The 23,157-nt window shown below is 43.9% G+C and overlaps 1 protein-coding gene across 4 annotated transcripts in view; it reads left to right on the plus strand.

Moving 5' to 3' along the window:
- The window catches only part of OSBPL10 (oxysterol binding protein like 10), a 308,456-nt gene that overhangs the window by 138,991 nt on the left and 146,308 nt on the right, over window positions 1-23,157 (plus strand). For all 4 annotated transcript variants that reach the window (XM_043443183.1, XM_043443184.1, XM_043443182.1 and 1 more), the window contains exon 4: window positions 3,321-3,512. In XM_043443183.1, coding sequence (XP_043299118.1) covers window positions 3,321-3,512 — 192 coding nt within the window. The remainder of the gene's footprint in view (window positions 1-3,320; window positions 3,513-23,157) is intronic.

Consider the following 23,157-nt stretch of genomic DNA (forward strand, 5'->3'; position numbering starts at 1 on the left):
ACAAACATGTATTACATACAAACAAAAAAGTGTTAAAGACATAGCTTCTCTCTTCCTCCTTACTCCAAGGGAAAAGATTGAAATTGAAAGTAAATGACTATTAAACTTCAGTATAATCAAAGTATATTTAATTCTCAGACCACAGATTTCTCTAGGTACCTATTTATAAGGTAACTTGAAAGCAATACACTGCTTCCCAAGTTTATCTGTCTTCTTAATTCTGAGTTTGAATCCAGAGAACTGCATGAGCTACCATGGTACTGCATGCTAACACAGAATTCTGATTTCTACCCTGGCAGCTCCCCAACCTCTAGGCGATTTGTAAAACTATGAGTCATCAACTTTTGGGGAGGGGTAGATATAACTGCCTTACAGTGTTAGTTTCTGGCGTACGGTGAAGTGAATCAGCTCCATGTATGCATACATCCCCTCCTTGAGCATCCCCCGCCCCAGGTCATCACAGAGCACGGAGCTGGGCTCCCTGTGCTATCCCCAGCTTCCCACTAGCTGCCTGTGTTACACATGGTGGTGTGTATATATGTCGGTCCCAGCTCATCCCGCAGTCTACCAGTCTGTTCTCTACATCCACATTTCTATTCCCGCCCTGCAAATAGGTTCATTTGTACCATTTTTCTCGATACATCTATGTGTTAATATACAATGTTTGTTTTTCTGTTTCTCACTTCATTCTGGATGACAGTCTAAGTCCATCCACGTCTCTGCAAATGACTCAAGTTTGTTCCTTTTTATGGCTGAGCCATATTCCATTGTGTATGCATGTGCCACATCTTCTCTATCCAGTCGTCTCTTGATGGACATCTAGGTTGCTGTCACATTCTAGCTCTTGTAAATAGTGCTGCAGTGACCGTTGGACTACATGTGGCTTTTTTTTTAGACCTGGGACTGTTACCCAAGGCTGCAGACTTTGAACTTCCTGCCTGGATTGCTTTGTACACCACATGTGTCTCTCTGTCTCTCCCAATTCTACTCAAGCTTCAAGTCCTTCTCCCTCAGAACAGCCTCCTGTGATGAAGTCAGTTCACCTTGGTCATGCTTTTCCTGACTGGCATTTTCTGGTTGTATTGCCAAATTAGCATCTTGTCAGGTACTTCCTTTCTGTGGGTATGTGTCTGTCTGTCTTGCTGTCTCTGTGTCTTTGCTCCTCTGTCCCCCATAACAGTATAAGCATCTGTGGTGAAAAACAGCCTCGTACATCTTATGTTTCTCCTCCACATCACGTTTCAGATATTTTCCTTGGTGCACAGTAGGTATTCAGTAAATATTTGATAATTGAAATAGAGAAAATGGCACAAATCTGCCAGTTTTTCTCTAGCTGAAATGAAGTACAGAAGCATCTAGAATACAGATTTTTTTCCGTAGAATTTAGAAAATCCATTCACTATAATCCATTCACATGGCTCAAAATGAAAGAATCTCTCTTCCTCTTTGTTCACACTGTTATTCACATCTCCTCTGTGGAATAAGCAGCCACTTGGACTTCACTATGTATCCTTCTAGATTACTCTTGTGTTTTAAACAATGATAAAAATACTCATTTTCCACATTTTAACACAGAAGTTTGCATACTATAGAACAGTAAGGCACCTTGCCTTTTTCACTTAACTGCATAGTTTAGAGGTTTCTTTTCCCAAACCAGTTCACGGAGACCTTTCTTATAGTCCTCTTAACGTCCCAGTAATGTTCCATCATGGAGGTGTGTTGTGTCTTATTAACCTGTCCCACATGGAGGGACGTTTAGGTTGGTTCCTATCCTTTGCTATGAAACATGCCATTTTGGTGACTACAGATGCCGTTACACCTGGGTGCAGGTGTGCGGGGGAGACATTCCCCACAGGACGTTGCTGGGTCACGGGGAAGTGCACTTGTAACTGGGACAGGTCCTGTCAGGTTGCCCTCCTCAGGGTTTCTGCCACTGGACACTCTTGCAAAGCTGTCTCTCCATGGTCTGTCAGCAGACTGCATACTGACACTTCTGGGTTTTTACAATCCAATGGGTGAAAAATGGTATATCTAAATGTGGTTTGAATTTACATTTATCATTTGAGTACAGTTGAACACATTTTCATATGGCTTAAGGGCCATTTATGTTTTTTGTGTGAACTGTCTATTCATATCTTGCCCTACTAGAATACTGTGCTATTCTCATCAATTCCTAGAAATGCTGTTCCTACTTACAAATTAGAATGATGAACCTTTTTTCTGTGAAGCAGTTGAAAATATTTTTTCTGGTTTATCGGTTGACTTTGTTGGTGGCAGGAGTGGGTTTTTGAAATTTGTTCCCTGTGCAGAAGGCTTCCCTGGTAGCTCAGCTGGTAAAGAATCCACCTGCAATGCAGGAGACCGTGGTTTGATTCCTGGGTTGGGAAGATCCGATGGAGAAGGGAAAGGCTACCCACTCCAGTACTCTGGCCTGGAGAATTCCTTGGACTGTATAGTCCATGGGGTTTGCAAAGATCAGACACAACTGAGTGACTTTCACTTTTCGCCATGTAGAAGTTTTCAGTTTTTAGGTCAACTTTTGGATTTGTTTTCTTCTAGTGTTCTCTCTTTCTTTTTTCTTAGTCTTTGATCTGTTTGGGGTCTGTGATCTGAGAGATAAATCTGACTTTGTTTTTCAGTTGGCTGCCCAGTTATCCCAACATGTTATTGGAAAATTTATTGCCACTAAGTTGAGATGCTGTCCTTGTACCCAGTTACTGTTTGGATGATAGGATGAAATACCAGCAGTGCACGGACAAATGGGGATTAATTGGTGGATAACTTAATACATTCATTCTTAGTGCTCATGCAGCAAACATGTATTAAGCACCTAATAAATTAAACAATCATGATGTGCCAGGTCTTGGGGGTATAAAGATGAGTTTGAAAGAATCTCATATAATTTAGCTGGATAATAAACATAGCCTCAGTGTAGTGGAATAGGAGAGCAGAGAGGCTGAGACAGACAGGGAATGCTTCACACACTGAGCGCTCAGCTGGCTTTACCAGCAGGAGGGGAGGGTATTTAGGAAGAGGAACACAGACCTCTGAGAGCCAGTGGTGTTTGAAGGCCTTGGAGCAGCTCTCCATAGCCATAGTTTGGGGCAGGAGACCCTGCCGGAAATGAGGCCAGAAGCATAGTTATTGGGGATGGTCTCTCCGGCCTGAGTGAATGTAAGATGAAAGCATGTACTCCCCAGGCCCTCATCTCTCTTAAAGATGAAGGGGAAAGCCTGAGAGGTCCAGCATAAATGGAAAGCAATGCTTGGTTGTGTTCTGTAGGCCGGTTGTTGAGTTTTGATGCCTGTTGCTTCTTCTAGACGACTCCAAGCTCCCGAAGCCGAAGTCTCACTTTGCTCCCCCATGGAACATCCAATTCTGCGTCTCCCTGTAGCCAGAGACACCTCAGCGCGGGGGCCCCTGGCGTCGTCACAATCACGCATCACAAGTCGCCTGCAGCCGCCCGAAGAGCCAAGAGTCAGTATTCCGGCCAGCTTCACGAAGTCAGAGAGGTAGGCCCTGCTCTCCCCTTAGGTGGAGTGTCTGTGGAAGGTGGGGGCTGTGATGTTGCTCCCCAGCTCCTTTTCTTGAGTACTGTCTTGATGGATGGAGAGAGAGGACCAGAAACAAACCTCCCAGACAAAGCCGTCATGGTTCCTCCTGGTTTTAAACAAATAATTATTTCTGTTTCGTGGGTTATGTGAATTGTCAGGAGACCTCTGCTACCCAAGCTCAGAGAGCAGAGGACACAAGCCCACAGAAACTTGAGGGAGGTGGAAGGGCTGTCCGGTGAAGTCTCCATGCTCATAGCAAAGAGAAAGAACATAAAGTGGATAATCAGGAAATCATTGAGGGCGTTTTGAAATTCAGAAAGCCTTGGACCTAAAGCTGATTTCCCCCTTTCTCCTTCACTTTATGAGGTGCTTATCCTCCCACACACTTCAAGGGGGTGTGAGCCAGTGAAAAGAATTCTGTCCTTGGAGGCAGAAGACTTTATTGCCTTAAAGCTTGGAACCCACATTTCTGCGTCTGTGAAATGGAAATGACACAGGCCCTCCCAGCCTCTCAAGGGATCACATGTGATAATGTACAGGAAAGCCCTTCTGCTGAGAGTCCCCTAGGGGTTATGTTTTGTTTTTACTTTTGATTGGCTAGGAAGTCATCAGTTTGGGGCTCCCAGGGTCTTTGGTGTTCATATCATCCTCTGCAACTATTTCCGAGAACCGACTGTATAAAATAAATGATCATGGTCTTGGTTTTCTTTCTTTTTTATTTTTAAATTTCTCATTCATTTATTTGGCTGCTCCGGATGTCAGCTGTGGTGTGTGCGATCTTCTTTAGTGTTGGCGTGCAGCATCTAGTTCTCTGACGAGGGATTGAACCCCAGGCCCCTGCATTGGGAGCACAGAGTCTTCGCTACTGGGCCACCAGGGAAGTCCTGCGGTCTTGCCTATCTAACTTGTATTGAGTACTGAGGCTTTTTGCCCTGCAGCTATCTCACGTGGAGACCAGCTGGTCCTTTTTGAGAAGTAGCTGAGTCCTTACTCTGTGTCAAGCAGGAGAATGGGGCTCCTAGAATAGGTCTGGTTGCTGTCGGAATTAGCATGCCTCTTGCTTTATTTTTTAAGTGTCATAAGCCAAGGAGTGCTATGTCAGTTGGCTGTCCTGTTCTAATTCTGGCCCAGAACAGAAAATCTGAAATCTTCTGACTCAAGTCTTTAGATGCATATGAAAGACATTTTTGGATAGATTTACACATGCATATACTTTTTATTGCCTAATAAGGAGAAGGTACAGAGTCAGATGCACCCTTTGAAATAGTCACCCTGATGTGGGGGGAAAAAGAAAGTGCCTATGATCTTAACTTTGCCACCTTGGGTGAAATAAGGAATCATTTGCTGCACTTGTGTATATGGCTTTTCACTTATAGCACATTTTCAAAAAGTCTCTGTTATGGAAAAACCTTGAATGTACACAAAGCAGAATAGAATAATGGTCCCCACCACCCAACATAAATAATTTCAATCCTCTTTTGTTCTTGTTTGATCTCTTTCCCTCAACACTTTTTTTGGCTTGAGTATTTTAAGGGAATTTTAAATATTTTATTACTGCCAATAAATGTTTCAATATTTATCCAGTGGGTAAGGACTTAAAAAGAAAACAGTGTAACCACAATACCATCATGTTGCTTTTATGTAAACCTCATTGCAACTGTTTTTTGTAAGTAATTTAGAGACTTAAACCCTAAGAAGAAAAGAAAAAGCAAGTTTGTGTTATCTTGAGAATTCTTTTAAGTGTGCAGTAATGAATCTCAGACTTATTGATAGGAGTCCTGGTACATATGAAAAAAGGGAGGTCCCTGTGTTTAGTGAGCAGTAGCCGAAATAAAAGTTTGGGTATTTGGCTTAATTACTACTAGCATTTGCTTCAGTATAATGCCAAAATCTTCTCTACATCCATTTTTAGAAATTCAAGATTTTAAAAGGATAAAAGTATGTGCTTTGGATATGTGTGTATAGAAATGTTTGATCGTATGAAGTATATAATGCAAAAGAAATCTAAAGATTAGGATAACTCGTAATCTTACCTCCCTTCACATAAGCACTGTTAACCTTTCAATGAATTTACTTCTTTTTTTTTTTTACTTCTTCTTTTTAACACTTTATTTTGTGAGATTCCAAAGTCAGCCATACCCATTTTCTTTTCTTATCTTTTATTTTACTTTATTTTTTTAAATTGAGGTATAATTGATTTACAATGTTGTATTAGTTTCAGGTGAAATTACTTCTTTTTTAATATATAAGTTACATATATGTTAGTCACTCAGTCGTGTCCAAGATATGTAAAAATTCTCAAGTATAATCTCAACTTTGTAAATGACTATATTTGTGCTGCTTTTTTCCTTACCATATCATTTTCTCTCCATTTTCCATCAATGGAGGGAAATTATTGAAATTTACTAGGGAGTTTCATTATAAGGAAGATAATTAGGTGACATGCCTCCATAGCTGTTTTGATTTGGTTGTTGTACTTCTGGGTGACAACTTCTTCAGGTATCTTCAGGTATCTTCTTCAGGTGATTGCTTTTACATTTGTGATGACCTTTCTTGCCGAAAATTCATTCTGAGCCAGCTTGTTGAGACGTGTATAAAACACTGGCAATTGAGGGTTGCAGGGTGGTGGACACCTAAGAAGGAGGTGAAAGTTTCGATCCTCAGATTTCATACCCAGCTTTCCTCCTGATTGGAGAAGAGTAATTGTCCTGTGACATCTCTCCTTTCATGATATGGGCCAGTCCACCTTGGGAACTGAGAACATTGCACTCTGACCAGAAAGTTCTGCAGTTTTAAAAGTCTATTCATCTCAAAGTATAAAGGTGCTTTCCACTATATTTATTCATAAAATCACTAGAAGAAAATGGAATACCATTTTTAACCCAGCTGTACCAGGAAGATAAACTTATAGCCACTGAAGCAAGCCAGAAAATTATCGTCCGCAAGACAGATTTGCCTGAATAGCTAAAGAAAAAAAGGAAAATAGCTCAGCCACAAGCAACAGAATAAATATTAAATGGAATGCCACAGCATGGGGAAAAATAAAGGGACAGTGTAAAAGATTAAATGGTGATCATCCAAAATATTGAGATCCCAAAGGTCAGTACACAGCGTTCTCTCTGGAAGTGGTGAGGAGAGATGAAGACAGAAAATTTGAGACATGACATCACTGTGAAGAACAGGGATATCCTCCTTAGCAGTTCAGCAAATGGAAATCAAGTTTATTTTGTCTGCCAGGTTACTTGAAATAATTATAGGTTGCGGTGGTAAGAAATATTGGTAGTGCTGCCTATTTTCTTTCTGCTGCAGTTTGGTGATAAATAAGGACAACGAGGCACAAAGAAGCTGCTTGTTGCCATTGACCCATAAATTCCGTGTTGGGAACTGTATTCTGAGGAAATAATTCATGGAATTGGGGGTAGAAGAGGAAAGCTAATTTGGGTTAAGCTGTTGATACTAGTAAAGTGATAGATTCAACACAAAGCATTCTGGGAATGACTGAATAAACAATAATACACTTAACACGCTGAATTGCTATATAGCAATTTAAGGTAAAAGTCACACACGTATCATTTCCACTTGGACATGTGTAGATAAAATGAGACAATCAGGATAGAGAATAATGTACAAACATGGCCCCCAGGTTCATCTTTTTTTTTTTTTGGCTGCTCCCCGTGGCACGTGGGATCTTAGTTCCCTGACCACGGATGGAACCCGTGCCTCTGCATTGGAAGCATCAGACCGTAACCACTGAACCACCAGGGACTGTGAGCTTGCTTATTCAGTCATGCCTCTACCCATTCTTCAGGTATTAACTGGGCATCTATTATGTGCCAGGCATTGGATTTTTATGCTGAAAGCCATGTCTTACTCATCTTTGCATCTTCTAGCCCTAGCAGAAATTGGTGGGTGTGTTGGTTGGACACATTGATTGAAGGACCCAGTTTCTAACAGAAGGCTTTAGAAATGGAATTTCATAGGCATCAGGGGTTGCTTGCATCACCATACGAGGTGGTTGGTGACTGGTCGAGGGTGGAGTCAGGTGTTGGCATGGTCTCCTCTGACTCTGAGAGCACGGGGGTGGGGGGTGTACCTGGGTAACCATGCGACCGAGGGAAGGGCAAGGAGAGAGTGAGCCTCTGGATGTGCCGCTGGAACTGTTCTATAAATAGACGCTACTATGTTCTTAAACATCCATTTGAACCTCGCGCTGTGGAAGCATTTTATGATTGACCTCTGTGGTGTTCACTTGTATTCTAACTTGTATACTTTCAGTGACTCTGTAACAGGTTTTAAGGTGGTTCACATTTATTTAAATGGACAGGAGTTCAGTTGGTACAAGTGCAGGGTGATTTTTATAAAACGCCTGTGTGCTAGATGCTTGCTGAGAAAACACATCTCTCAGGCCTGTTTTAATTACTTTTTTGGCTGCACTGGGTCTTTGTTGCTGCGGGGGCTACCCTCTAGTTGTGGGCTGCGGGCTTCTCGTTGCGGTCGCTTCTCTCGTGGAGCACGGGCTCTAGGTGTGAGGGCTTCAGTGGTTGCAACCCATGGACTTAGTTGCTCCATGGCAGGTAGCATCTTCCTGGACTAGGCATTGAACCCTTGTCCCCTGCAGTGGCAGGCGGATTCTTAACTACTGGACCACCAGGAAAGCCCCTCATACCTGTTTATACATGTGTGCTGTGTGTGTGTACACACCTGCATACATGAATTGAAGAACAAGAAGTAAGAAAATCAGAGGTTTTCCCCTTTCTTGATTCTTCACTGCTGTTTCCCAGGAGTGGCTACTGAGGAAATGATCTGAATATCTGCTCACATGAGAGTGTGTGTGTGTGTGTGTGTGTGTGTGTCTGCTCAGAACTGTGTGTATGTGTGGGCTGTTTGTGATCTCCAACAGGTTTTATTTTCTTCTGTGGCTTAGAGTTATGAACATTCTCTAAAGAGAGACCTTACTAAAATTTTTCAAGTCCAAATATGGTAATTGGCCCAGACATAGCAAATATTTGAGCAACAGAATAAGCTTTGTAGAGCCTGGTTCTTGTGGTTTTGACCAAATAATTTTTTTAGTTGTGACATTTGAGACTTAAATGCACCTAGTTCAATAGATAGACTTTGGATTCTGTAGCTTGGTGAGCAAAAAAGTCATTGCTATGAAATTGTAGTGGGTGTATGTGAGGCTTAAATTTAGATTTAATTGAGCCTTCAGTGATAGTTTATTGACCGATAGAAATTATCCTTCTCTTAAACTTTTTTTTATTGTTAAATAGCTTGCTTCCAGCCACATACCAATTTTATGAGAAGGCTTTGTGCTGCCCTGGTGTTTAATGGGAAGATAAACTGTATTGAAGTTGTGTCCTTTAATGTGGCCTTAAATATTAATAAACCTTTCACAGAATATAATGTGTGGAGCAGAGTGTGTTTATGTGGTTCCAGCGGTGTGAATTCATATATATATATACACACACACATATATATATATGTATATTTCTTCATGTAATTGCACTATGTTTACTTAAAACATAAAAGGAAAGATGCTTTAATGAAGTGCCATCTTTACAAATGGTACTTTTGCAGCAAAAACAAAAATGAATAAACAGCCTTTGATACATACCAGCCACACAGGTCTGCAAGAGTTAAACAGTCTTGGTTATTCTTTAGCTGTTACTGCTGACAAACACTTGTAGCTAGACTCGTTCTTCATAAAGCTAAACAAAGTTAATTACTCTCTGACTTCATCTGAGTTATCCTCTGCATCTGGCATTCTTCTCCCCCATACTCTTTTGTAGCAGTCTGCGTTTTAAATGAAGGTCAGGGGCTCATAACTTTGGGTACACGAGGCCCGGTTACTGAGTTTCCTGAGGCCTGGTATGGCCGTTTTGAGACTTTGCAAAAGAGAAAAAATGGAAGACCTTCATGAGGATATAAAACCTCTCCCTATTCCTGAGAGCGGGCTTCCCTGGTGGCTCAGTGGTAAAGAATCCACCTGCAGTGCCCGAGTCATGAGTTCGATCCCTGGGTCGGGAAGATCCCCTGGAGGAGAACATGGCAACCCACTCCAGTATTCTTGCCTGGAGAATCCCATGGACTGAGGAGCCTGGTGGGCTACAGTCCATGGGGTTGCAAAGAGTCAGACACGACTGAGCGACTGAACAGCTACAGAAATTCCTGAGAGAAGTGAGCACAGTTCTTGAGGTACCTGCCTGCTATGTTTGCTCTTTGTCTAAGCAAAAAGGATAAAGCTATTCTTTTCTGTTTCCTCTAGACTCTATTTCTGTTTGGGATCAATGGACGAGGAGCCAAGATTTTGGCAACAGTGCTGACTCAATACTCTCTCTTCAGGATGGTTCGGTTTGATTCAGGTGTCACAGTTATAGTGAATGCCTGCTTAGAAACCTTGATTGATGTACAGCCTCTGCTCTGGGAGCGGGAGCTGTCGGCACCCTGAAGTATGTTATTAGTCAATCAGTGTTAAGGTAGCACTCAGTACTGGCAGCACTGAATCCAGCCCATCGCATCACCAGGGAAACCACATTTAGAGTTGCAAGTGCCTTTTTCCTTTGTGTGAACAGGATGATTATTATTTTTTTAAATCCCAAATTAATTCTGTGTACTTTTTGAATCAGTGATGGCCAGTAACTCTTGCATGCGTTGGGAGTGTTAATTTGCAACCTCTCAAAGGAAGTCAGCCCCAGACTTCAGTTTTCAAAAAATGGTAACGTGGACTTCCTTAATAGCAGTGATCCTCAACGGTTTTTAAAGTAGCTGAGTATTATTTTCAAGAAAAATAGTATAGATCCCCACTACATAAAAACAGTGCTTTATTAGTGCAGGTTTGCTAGAGAAGGTGGCACGGACATTTATTACAAAGCACATTGCCTTGGAATCGTGAGTATTTGTGACCGCTACTGCAGTCTCTTTTTATCAGCTTCTATATCCGTGCAGTTTGAAACAAACATTGGTGTGGTCCATGGAACCCCTCGGAGATCCTCTAAGAAACCAGTGTGAGAGATTTGGGCATTAGCAGTATTTCAGGTGAATAATGACAAAAGCAAAATAATGAGGTCCCATCCCCTCTTAACCCTTGACTTGCTGTCTCCCAAGCTGCTCCCCTGAGGGAAGGAATCTCTGCCCACTCAGGGCACCACGGGGGACAGCTGGAAGAGGGTGCTGGAGATTGGGGGGAGGAGTTGGAGGAGGGGGGCTGAGGGCAGAACTAACCCCAGAAGGACTAACCGCCTGGAACCCCAGCAAGCTCAGGGTGCACACAGTTTTGTTCTTCACTTTAGGTATCCCACACTCGATTGAAAGATAGGTTCTGGTCTTGCTGGTTACAATTCTAATCCCCCTTTTCCTGCTTCTATCCCAACTTCTCCCAGAATTCCTTCTTTACCCTCGGTTGATTCTCTTGCCAGGCTTTATTTTTCTTTCACTATTCTATTCTGTTCAGTTGCTCAGTTGTGCCTGACTCTTTGTGACCCCATGGACTGCAGCACGCCAGGTTTCCCTGTCCATCACCAACTCCCGGAGCTTGCTCAAACTCATGTCCATCGAGTCATTGATGCCATCCAACCATCTCATCCTCCATCATCCCCTTCTCCTGCCTTCAATCTTTCCCAGCATCAGACTTTTTTCCAATGGGTTAGTTCTCTGCATCAGGTGGCCAAGGGATTGGAGTTTCAGTTTCAGCATCAGTCCTTCCAGTGAACACCCAGGACTGATTTCCTTTAGGATGGACTGGTTGGATCTCCTTGCAGTCCAAGGGACTCTCAAGAGTCTTCTCCAACACCATAGTTAAAAAGCATCAATTCTTTGGACTATAACTTTCCTTATAGTCCAACTCTCACATCCATACATGACTACTGGAAAAACTATAACTTTGACTAGACGGACTTTTGTTAGCAAAGTAATGTCTCTGCTTTTTAGCATGCTGTCTAGGTTGGTCATAGCTTCTCTTCGAAGGAACAAGTGTCTTTGAATTTCATGGCTGCAGTCACCACCTGCAGTGATTTTGGAGCCCAAGAAAATAGTTTGTCACTGTTTCCATTGTTTCCCCATCTATTTGCCATGAAGTGGTGGGACTGGTTGCCATGATCTTTGTTTTTTGAATGTTGAGTTTTAAGCCAGCTTTTTCACTCTTTCACTTTCATCAAGAGGCTCTTTAGTTCCTCTTTCTGCCATAAGGGTGATGTCATCTGCATATCTGAGGTTTTTGATGTTTCTCCTGGCAATCTTGATTCCAGCGTTTGCTTCATCCAGTCTGGCATTTTGCATGATGTACTCTGCATATAAGTTAAATAAGCAGGGTGACAATAGACAGCCTTGACATAGTCCTTTCCCAATTTGGAACCAGTCTGTTTTTCCATGTCTATAGATGTTATAGATATTGTTATAGATGAAAAACTGAGGCATAGAGAGGTTAAGGCAAAGAGAAGGGGTATTCATTAACCAGGGTTCCATCAGGGAAACAGATCCAGTAGAAGATACATGTGAAGGGATCTTTGCAAAGAATTGGCTTATGTGCCGTTGTGGGCCTGGTTCTCAGGCATTGGTCCAGGTAGCTGTCTACTCAGCAAATTGTTTTTTCAGAGAAGCCTCAGCTCTGCCCCGAAGGCCCCTCAGTGGATCCAGGCCCATCCAGATTATCTAGGCAGTCTCTCTCACTTCAAGCCACCCGATTGTGAGCTGTCATCACCCTTACAGAAAGCCTCGCAGAAACATTTAGATGAGCAGTTGACTCACTGCCAAGTTGACACACCAAAGAGGCCGTCACCAGCGGTCACACAGCTAATGAGTGGTTGATTCCGACCCAGGTGTCACTTCCTAAGCTGGTAGTTGTGCAAAATGTGGGATTCCTGATTCATCGGTCAGTCTACGCAGGAGACACTGGGATTATATACCTGGTATGAATAGTATATTGATTTCTCTGACCAACCCCCACCCTTGTCACTGGTGATTTTTAAATAAAAACAGGAGGTGGTTTGAGTGATGAATGATGACCAGCCTGTTGAGTCTCATGCCGTGTGACTCCACCATTGTGAACAAGGCTGTTAGACCAGCTGTCACAGCCTTGTCTTCTAGCCTGGCCATTGGCCTTGGAGGTGGTCTTCAGTGGGAACAGAGATCAGATGCCCCTTTAGAGAGCGAATGGGAAGCCCAGAGATGCCAAGTGGTGGAGCAGTAGTAGTTAGTGGAGAAACACACTGCTGTTAGCAGAGTGTGAGCAGCTAAATCACAAGCTGGTAGACTCCCAGAGGTTGCCACTGTATTAGCGTTCTCCAGGGGGACAAAGCCGGTAGGGGGTGGGTGGTGATGGGGGTGCCGGGGAAGGAAGGAGGTTTATTTTAAAGAAGTGGTTCTTGTGAGTGTGGACGCTGGCAAGTCCAAAATCTGCAGGGTGGGCTGGCGAATCAGAGACCCAGGGTAGAGCCAGGGCCATGGCTCGAGTCTGAAGGCTGTCTACCGGCAGAATCTCCTCTTGATCGGGATGGGTCAGTCTTTAGTGCTATTCAGGCCATCAACTGATTGGATGAAACCCACCCACATCATGGAGGGCAGTCTGCTCTGGTCAGAGTCCACCAGCTTAAATGTGTATCTCATCCAGGTCCCTCACAGAAAAATCCAGAATGTGTTTGCCCAAATATCTGGGCACTGTGGCCCAGCTGAGTTGACACATAAGATGAACTGTCGCAAGCACCCTCGACTGTCATACTCCTGCTGAAGTCTTCCTATGCTTGTCTGCTCTAAAAAGTCCTGGAGCCCATTTCTGGGAAGCTCACCAAACTTGACTGTTACCAGTCAGATCAGGCTCAGTTATTGCACTGACTGTGGGTCCAGCCGCTGGCCTCTGATGTGAGTGTGGAATGATGTCGCAGCCCTGGTTTTTGTCCAGGGACTGGATAGTCTAGGTGGTTGGTTAAACTAGTATGAAAATTATTTGGTGCTACAGGGGTTAATGGCGATAAGAATCCACCAGAAGGTGAAGCCAGTGTGGGCTGGCCTCCGCTTCCACATGGACCTGCACCCTCTGAGCTCTGCATGTCATCGGTACCCCTGGAAAATTTACCCTAGATCGTTAGGTTGTTGCTGAGTAAAATGATATGGGTGGTGAGGGACCCTGTGTCTGTCTCTGACTCTCTGGCACACAGAAAATGCATGGATCAGACGTCTTTGAAGTGTTGCCCTCAGAAGGAAGCAGAATGGCTGAATATTTTCTGTCGGAGTTCTGTGACAGAAAAGACTTGTGCCTGTTTTTACCCCAGGTGGCAATTTAATACAAGGAGCCTTCCTGTCAGTGCCTCCGGCCCGTAAGATAATAACGTATTTAGGATATTGACAAAGAGGGAAGTTAGCCAAGTTCGCCCTTTGACTCTCAGACCATCCTTGGAACTTGTGCTTTACAATCTGATTCTTGGTTATTTTTGTGAAGGATGTTGTTTATTCCCCTAGAGGCTCATAGTAGCATTTCAGTATAAGACAGGGCTGCTTCGTCATTTAAAACCCCATCATCTCATTCTTTGAGCAGAGGAGCTGTGGTCACGCCTATCTCCCACCCTCACTGGGTGCTTCCTCACGACAGACCTGCATGTAAATTACAAGATTCCCTTAACTACTCACCTTCCTTAGCTGCCTCCCTGCAAGAACCATGATCATTTTCCATTGATTTGATCCAAGTTTTGTCTGGTTCACTTTATTATTTTTATTGAAATGTTTTTTAACTTTGGCCACCCTGGGCGTTTCTGGTGCTGGGGCTTCTCTTGTTGCCCGGCAAGGGCTTTCTAGTTGTGGCTCTCAGGCTCTGGAGCTCGTGGGCTCAGTAGTTGCACCATGGTATGTGGGATCTCAGTTCCTAGACCAGGGATCAAACCCGCATCCCATGTTGGAAGGCGGATTCTTAACTTCTGGATCATCAGGGAAGTCCCTCTAGTTCGTTTTAAAGGTGTAACATCTTTTGCTTTTACTTTCATATTAGAGATTGAGCAGTCTCCCTTTCATATTAGAGATTGAAAAATCAAAGCTCCAAAGGACTTTGATTCCTTTTTCTACCTGGGCAAGCAGTTTGCAAATGGCGGTGAACAGGCCACCGTCAGGAGAGCAGAAAAAAACTTTCCTAAAAGGGATAGAAGACAGTTCACAAGTTTCCTAAGAGGATACAAAGGAAACCAGTAGAGAAGCAGTTTTTTTTTTTTTTTCCTCCAATTAAAAATCAAAGGATACTACATGGTACCACAGAGTTCCTATTTCCTTTTAACCTTAATCTGTTGCTTACTTTCTTTTCTATTTTGGCTGTGCTGGGTCTTTGTTACGATATGCGGACTTTCTCCCTGTAATAGTCTGATCCTCTTAGGGCTTAGTTGCCCTGTGGCATGTGAAATCTTATCCCCTGGCCAGGGGTTGACTCCATGCCCCCTGCATTGGAAACACGGAGTCTTAGCCCCTGGAACACCAGGGAAGCCCCTGAACGTAACATTTTGAGCAGCACTGTTGAACCCAGTACAGATCCCTGTAAAGTTAGGTTCTATTTGGTCACAGCACCTGAATGTTCTTCTTCGATTTTTCACTGTGTGATGGTGATTTAGCACAAAGAGTTGTCCACATGGGCTCCAAGCTCTTGGGTTTGTTTTTCAACATGGCAAGCCTGGCGTTGGAAACCCAGCTCTCCTGACCTCAAGGGTGGGCTCCCTGGGATTAGCTCTAGGCCAGCTGGAGTTTGTCAGGCGTAGGGGGAAAGGTGTCTTGCCCCTGGGGTTGCCTGTGCCGAGAGGTGAGCGAGGCTTTGAGGGTAGCATGGCTGATGGGACCAGCTCTGTTGGAGATTCTGACTGTGGTTTATTGAAGCCTTGGGCGGTGGCAAGGCCCAGCCTGTGGTGCTTCGGGTGTTCTTCCTCTGTCTTGATTCCTCACGTGGGCCCTGGGTTTCAGTACGTTCACCCATCCCTACGAGGAGCGAGCTCCCACCTATCAGATGCTGACAGGTATGTCCTGCATCCTTGCTCTATCAAGTGGGTTTCATCCCCGCGGTACCGGTGAGGACATGAGGCCTCGGGGACTGAGCCGTGTGCTCAGCTCCTGCAGAGAAGCAGCTGGACCCAAATTTGAGCCCACGGAAGCCCCACCCTGGAGCCATCTCGGCCAGGTGCTTAGAGTCATCCACACAGGCTCCTTGTCACCTCTCCAGCCTCAGAATCGTACCTGCATTTCTACCTAGTGAATAGGGCAGGAATAGTGCTCCTTGACAGTGGTTAAAAAAAACCCGCCTGCCAGTGCAGAAGAGATAGGAGACCTGGGTTCAATCCCTGGGTCAGGAGGATCCCCTGGAGGAGGGCATGGCAACCCACTTCAGTATTCTTGCCTGGAGAATCCCATACAGAGGAGCCGGCGGGCTAGTCAGTAGGGTTGCACAGAATCCAACATGACTGGACTGACTTAGCATGCACGCACAGTGCTCTTGGCACCTAGCTTTGCTCCGGCTCAGATATCCTCTTTCTTTTAACCCTTTTAGAATATTTTTACTTGTTTATTTGGCTGTACCCAGTCTTAGTTGCAGCATGTGGGATCTTAGTTCTCTGACCAAGAGTTGAACCCAGGACCCCTGCATTGGGAGTCTTAGCTGCTGGAGCCCCAGAGAAGTCCCTCAGGTACCTTCTTGTGCATGTTATTCCCAGCTTAGAGTTGGTACTAAAGGCAATGAAGGAAGTTTGGATTTTTATAGCTTTGATGCATTGATGTATGTATGTATACATACATGTATGTATGACAACATACATCCTTGATGTACTCCTCAGCTTTTAGCCTTTTTAACACTTTGTCCCATATGTCGTTTCATAGAGAAAAAAACTTGCCTGTGTAGTTCATGGCAGAGGCTGTGGGGCCGGGGGATACTGGTGTGAAGTTGTGGGTCTGCCTTCTGAGTCTGTGACCTGTTCTGTGACCCTTGGGCAAGACATCTGAGCTTAGCCTGTGAAAATGAGGGCACACACTGGGTCACCAGCTCAAAGATGCTCCGGTCATCTGTAAACCAGAAGCCAGTGTCACAGTGAAAAGGACACGATAGGATTTCTTTCTGAAGGTTCTTCATCCCTCTGTTTACTTTCATTCTTTGAGGATTACTCTCTCTCGTGCAAGAATATAGTCTTTTCAGAAAATGTGTATTTCAGCCAAGTGGCATTTTATTTATTTTTGGCTTCTCTGGGTCTTCACTGCTTTTGCTTAAGCTGCAGCAAGTGGGGACTGCTCTCTAGCTGTGGGGTGTAGGCCTCTCATTGCGGTGGCTTCTCGTTGCAGAGCATGGGCTCTAGGCATGCAGGCTTCAGCAGTTGTGGTTCGTGGGCTTCATTGCTTCCTGGCATGTGGGCTCTTCCCAGACCAGGGATCGAACCTGGGTCTCCTGCATTAGCAGATGGCTTCTTAACCACTGCACAACCAGGAATATAGTCTTAAAATAGATCTGTGAGAAAACATTTCTGTATTTTTATTTACAGAGAGATTCCTTACATAATGTATTTTTCCTTATATTGGAGAGGTTCCAATGGAAAACATATGATGTTTACACTGGTTGTCCATGAGTGTTGAAATAAGAATTCTAAGGGCCTTCCCTGGTGGTTCAGTGGTTAGGACTCCACACTTCTGACGCAGGGGACACCCCTGGTCAGGGATCTAAATCCCACATACTGCATAGTGTAGGGGGAAAAAGAAAACTAAGTACCCTAAAAGTAAACAAAAACTTCTGCCCTATATTGGGGGAGAAAAATAGAATTTATGTCCTTTTACTACAAATTTTTATCTCCAACATAAAAATAATTGTCCTTCTGACACGCTGTTGAATATATCTTGGTGTTTGTGGGTGGTTGTTGTTTTTTTTTTTTGCCTGTTGTTAAACTGTTCTAAGCATACCTCCAGAATAAACATCTATCAGCTTAGCACTTGGGAGATGAGAAGGTAAGGTGAAGATTTCTCACTGACAGAGAAATTATCACAGGATGGTGTGTTACTTAGAATTTACTAACACTGGGGCACAGAAATCACAGCCGTAATACTTCATAACCACACAGCACCTTTCACTTGAGATTCTGAAGAGTTTTATGGGCCAGGTCGGGAGCTGTGACAGTCGTATTAAACCCGGTGCTTGGAAGGCACTGGTAGGTGAGGTTCAAGAACGAGAGTCTGGACACCGGGGAAGGTGTCCATTCTTAATGTCTTTCCTGGTCCATTCTTAATGTTTTTTCCACTGTGGTTGATCACAGGGTGTTGAATGTAGTGCCCTGTGCTAACAGCAGGCTCTTGTTGTTTATCCATCCTGTACGTAATAGTCTGCATCTGCCAACCCTAAACTCCCAATCCGTCCCTCCCAACCTTCCCTCCCCCTTGGCAGCCGCCACTGTGTCCCTGGCGGCGTGTCCCTGATTGTGTTTTATAGGTAAGTTCATTTGTGTCATATTTTAGATTCCACCTGTAAGTGATATTAGCACATGGTATTTTTTTCCTCTTTCTGACTGACTTAATATAAACTCTACTTTCATTCATGTTGCTGCAAATGGCACGATTTCATTCTTTTCATGGGTGCATAGTGTTCCACTGTGTATATGTAGCACGTCTTCTTTATCATTCATTTGTTGAGGGACATTGAGGTGGTCTCCATGATTTGGCTATCATGAATAGGGGTGTGTGTATCTTTCTGAATTAGAGTTTTGTCTGGATATATGCCCAGGAGCAGGATTTCTGGACCATATGGCAGCTCTAGTTTTTTTAGGAACCGCCACGCTATTCTGCATAGTGGCTGCACCCACTTACCCTCCTACCTACAGCGTAGGAGGGTTTCATTTTCCCCTTTCTGTCTCCTCTTTCTCAGCCTTCTACCTTGGCCAAAGGCAACAACTGTTACTAGCTTCTTGTGTGTTCTGTATATGTGTTGGCACATACATTTGTATATGCCTATATTTTTATGTATATTCTTTATTTCTTGTTTTAAAAAACACCAGCTATAATGTATTGTACATATTGGTACGGACTTGTTATATCTTGTCATGAACTTTGCTTCTTTCATTTGGAAATGGCTTCTTACCGATCATTTAAGAACTCTTTATGACATCGAGAGAGTGTTCTGGATAAGCCCTGGCACTTGAAGATGCCTCTTTTTCAGGAGTCTGCTCCAGACTGGAATCCCATGTGTGATCTCTTGGGCCTAGCACTGCAATTACACGGGCTTTACTTGGTGGACCTCGTCAGGGGAGCTGCCTTCCCAGAACAAGACTGGAATTGGTGTCTGGAGGGAGTTAGAGTCGGTGCTCTTCTGAGCGTCTGCATTGCTAGTCCCAGCGCCTTCATCCCAGGCCTCCTTATCTATGGGCCCTGGCCAGGCATCTCTACTGATAGCTCCTTATGAAAGGAGGGGGCTTGAAGACACTTTATTCTACTCTTGACTCAGTCCTTGGGACTTTTCCATTGGTAACCATTTTCCCCGCTCCCTTGGCAGTGAGAGGATTGCCTCTTCCTGCCACCTACAAATATGTGACCTTCCCTCGCCTTGTGCTGTTCCATAGGGGAAAATGCCCCCGTTTCCCCTCTTCTGCCTCTGGCTTATACGGTATCCCCCTCTGTATCAGTGGGGGATTGGGTCCAGCATCTGTTGTGGATACCGAAACCCGTGGATGCCCAAGGCCCACAGGGATCCTGCTGTTTGCAGGTTCCACATCTGTGGCTTCAGCCAACCATGCGCTGAGTACTGTTTGTTGCTGTTGTTCAGTTGTTAAGTCATGTCTGACTGTGAGCCCATGGGCTGTAGCCTGCCAGGCTCCTCTGACCATGGGATTTCCCAGGTAAGAACACTAGAGTGGGTTGCTGTTTCCTTCTCCAGGGGATCTTCTTGACCCAGAGATTGAACCCGAATCTCCTGCATTGGCAGGTGGATTCTTTACCACTAAGCCACCAGGAAGTGCTGAGTGCTACTTACCATCTGCCATTGGCTGAACTCATGGATGCGGAAGGCAGAATGTACTGGTACAGTAAGTCAATAAAGGCTCAATTGTCATTTTCAGTTTGGCTTCTTATCCTAACTGACCTCCTTGTCACCTGATAGCTCAGCTCTTAATGCTCTTAATGAACAATTTTGTTGCTGTTCAGTCACTCAGTCCTGTCTGACTCTTTGTGACCCCGTGGACTATAGCATGCTAGGCTTCCCTGTCCTTCACCATCTCCCAGAAGCTTGCTCAAACTCATGTCCACTGAGTCGGTGATGCCATCCAATCTTCTCATCCTCTGGTTGTCCCCTTCTCCTCTTGCCTTCAATCTCCCAGCATCAGGGTCTTTTATAATGAGTTGATTCTTCATCAGTTCAGTTCAGTAGCTCAGTCATGTCCAACTCTTTGTGATGCCATGGACCGCAGCACGCCAGGCCTCCCTGTCCATCACCAACTCCTGGAGTTTACCCAACTCATGTCCATTGAGTCGGTGATGCCATCCAACCATCTCATCCTCTGTCGTCCCCTTCTCCTCCTGCCCTCTATCTTTTCCAGCATCAGGGTCTTTTCAGATGAGTCAGTTCTTCACATCAGATGGCCAAAGGATTCAACAAACAGTCCTTCCAGTGAATATTCAGGACTGATCTCCTTTAGGATGGACTGGTTGGATCTCCTTGCAGTCCAAGGGACTCTCAGGCGTCTTCTCCAACACCACAGTTAAAAAGCATCAATTCTTTGGCACTCAGCTTTCTTTACAGTCCAGCTCTCACATCCATACATGACTGCTGGAAAAACCATAGCTTTGATTAGACGGAACTTTGTTGGCAAAGTAATGTCTTTGCTTTTTAGCATGCAGTCTAGGTTGGTCATAGCTTCTCTTCCAAAGAGCAACTGTCTTTGAATTTTATGGCTGCAGTCACCATCTGCAGTGATTTTGGAGCCCAAGAAAATAGTCTGTCACTGTTTCCATTGTTTCCTCATCTATTTGCCATGAAGTGATGGGATCAGATGCCATGATCTTAGTTTTTTGAATGTTGAGCTTTAAGCCAACTTTTTCACTGTCCTCTCACTTTCATCAAGGGACTCTTTAGTTCTTCTTCACTTTCTGCCATAAGGATGGTGTCATCTGCATATGTGAGGTTACTGATATTTCTCCTGGCAATCTTGATTCCAGTTTGTGCTTCATCCAGTCCAGCATTTCGCACGATGTACTCTTCATGTAAGTTAAATAAGCAGGGTGACAATATACAGCCTTGACGTACTCCTTTCCCAATTTGGAACCAGTCTGTTGTTCCATATCGGGTTCTAACTGTTGCTTCTTAACCTGCATACATATTTCTCAGGAGGCAGATAAGGTGGTCTCATATTTCCTTCTCTTGAAGAATTTTCCACAATTTGTTGTGATCCACACAGTCAAAGGGTTTGGCATAGTCAGTAAAACAGAAGTAGATGTTTTTCTGGAACTCTCTTGCTATCTTGATGATCAAATGGATGTTGGCAATTTGAGCTCTGGTTCCTCTGCCTTTTCTAAAACTGGCTTGAATCTGGAAGTTCTCGGTTCACGTACTGTTGAAGCCTGGCTTGGAGAATTTTAAGCATTACTTTGCTAGCATGTGAGATGAGGGCAATTGTGCGGTAGTTTGAACATTCTTTGGGATTGCCTTTCTTTGGGATTGGAATGAAAACTGACCTTTTCCAGTCCTGTGGCTAAGTATAAAACTGCTAAGTTTTCCAAACTTGCTGGCATATTGAGTGCAGCACTTTCACAGCATCATCTTTTAGGATTTGAAATAGCTCAGCTGAATTTCTATCACCTCCAACTAGCTTTGTTTGTAGTGATGCTTCCTAAGTTCCACTTGACTTCGCATTCCATGATGTCTGGCTCTAGGTGAGTGATCACACCATCATGGTTATCTGAGTGGTGAAGATCTTTGTTGTATAGGTCTTCTGTGTATTCTTGCCACGTCTTTTTAATATCTTCTGTTTCTGTTAGGTCCATACCATTTCTGTTCTTCATTGTGCCCATCTTTGCATGAAATGTTCCCTTGATATCTCTAATTTTCTTGAAGAGATCTCTAGTCTTTCCCATTCTATTATTTTCCTCTATTTCTTTGCACTGACCACTGAGGAAAGCTTTCTTATCTCTCCTTGCTATTTGGAACTCTACATTCAAATGGGTATATCTTTTCTTTTCTCCTTTGCCTTTCACTTCCCTTCTTTTCTCAGCTTTTTGTAAGGCCTCCTCAGACAGCCATTTTGCCTATTTGCATTTCTTTTTCTTGGGGATGGTCTTGATCACTGCCTCCTGTACAACGTCACGAACCTCCATCCATAGTTCCTCAGGGACTCTATCAGATCTAGTCCCTTAAATCTATTTCTCACTTCCACTGTATAATTTGTAAGGGATTTGATTTAGGTCATACCTGAATGGTCTAGTGGTTTCCCTTACTTTCTTCAATTAAGTCTGAATTTGGCAATAAGGAGTTCATGATCTGAGCCACAATCAGCTCCTGGTCTTATTTTTGCTGACTGTATAGAGCTTCTCCATCTTTGGCTGTAAAGAATATAATCAGCCTGATTTTAGTATTGACCGTCTGGTGATGTACATGTGTAGCATCTTCTCCTGTGTTGTTGGAAGAGGGTGTTTGCTATGACCAGTGTGTTCTTTTGACAAAACTCTGTTAGCCGTTGCCCTGCTTCATTCTGTACTCCAAGGCCAAATTTGCCTGTTACTCCAGGTATCTCTTGACTTCCTACTTTTGCATTCCAGTCCCCTATGATGAAAAGGACCTCTTTTTTGGGTGTTAGTTCTAGAAGATCTTGTAGGTCTTCATAGAACCATTCAGCTTTAGTCTTTTCAGCATTACTGGTTGAGGCATAGACTTGGATTACTGTGATATTGAATGGTTTACCTTGGAAACAGATCATTCTGTCATTTTTGAGATTGCATCCAAGTACTGCATTTCAGACTCTTTGGTTGACTATGAGGGCTACTCCCTTTCTTCTAAGGGATTCCGGCCCACATTAGTAGATATAATGGTCATCTGAGTTAAATTCACCCATTCCAGTCGATTTTAGTTCACTGATTCCTAAAATATAGACGTTCACTCTTGCCATCTCCTGTTTGACCACTTCCAATTTGCCTTGATTCATGGACCTGACATTCCAGGTTCCTACACAATATTGCTGTTTACAGCATCGGACCTTGCTTCCATCACCAGTCACATCCACAACTGGGTGTTGTTTTTGCTTTGGCTCCATCTCTTCATTGTTTCTGGAGTTATTTCTCCACTGATCTCCAGTATCATATTGGGCACCTACCAACCTGGGGAGTTCATCTTTCAGTGTCCTATCTTTTTGCCTTTTCCTACTTTTCATGGGGTTCTCAAGGCAAGAATACTGAAGTGGTTTGCCATTCCCTTCTCCAGTGGACCACGTTTTGTCAGAACTCTCCACCATGACCCGTCCGTCTTGGGTGGCCCTACATAGCATGCCTCATAGTTTCACTGAGTTAGACAAGGCTGTGGTCCATGTGATCAGTTTGGTTAGTTTTCTGTGATTGTGGTTTTCATTCTGCCTGCCTTCTGAGGGATATGGATAAGAGGCTTATGGAAGCTTCCTGATGGGAGAGACTGACTGAAGGGGAA

This window comes from Cervus canadensis, chromosome 22, assembly GCF_019320065.1.
Source record: "Cervus canadensis isolate Bull #8, Minnesota chromosome 22, ASM1932006v1, whole genome shotgun sequence".
In the NCBI taxonomy this organism is placed as follows: Eukaryota; Metazoa; Chordata; class Mammalia; order Artiodactyla; family Cervidae; genus Cervus; species Cervus canadensis.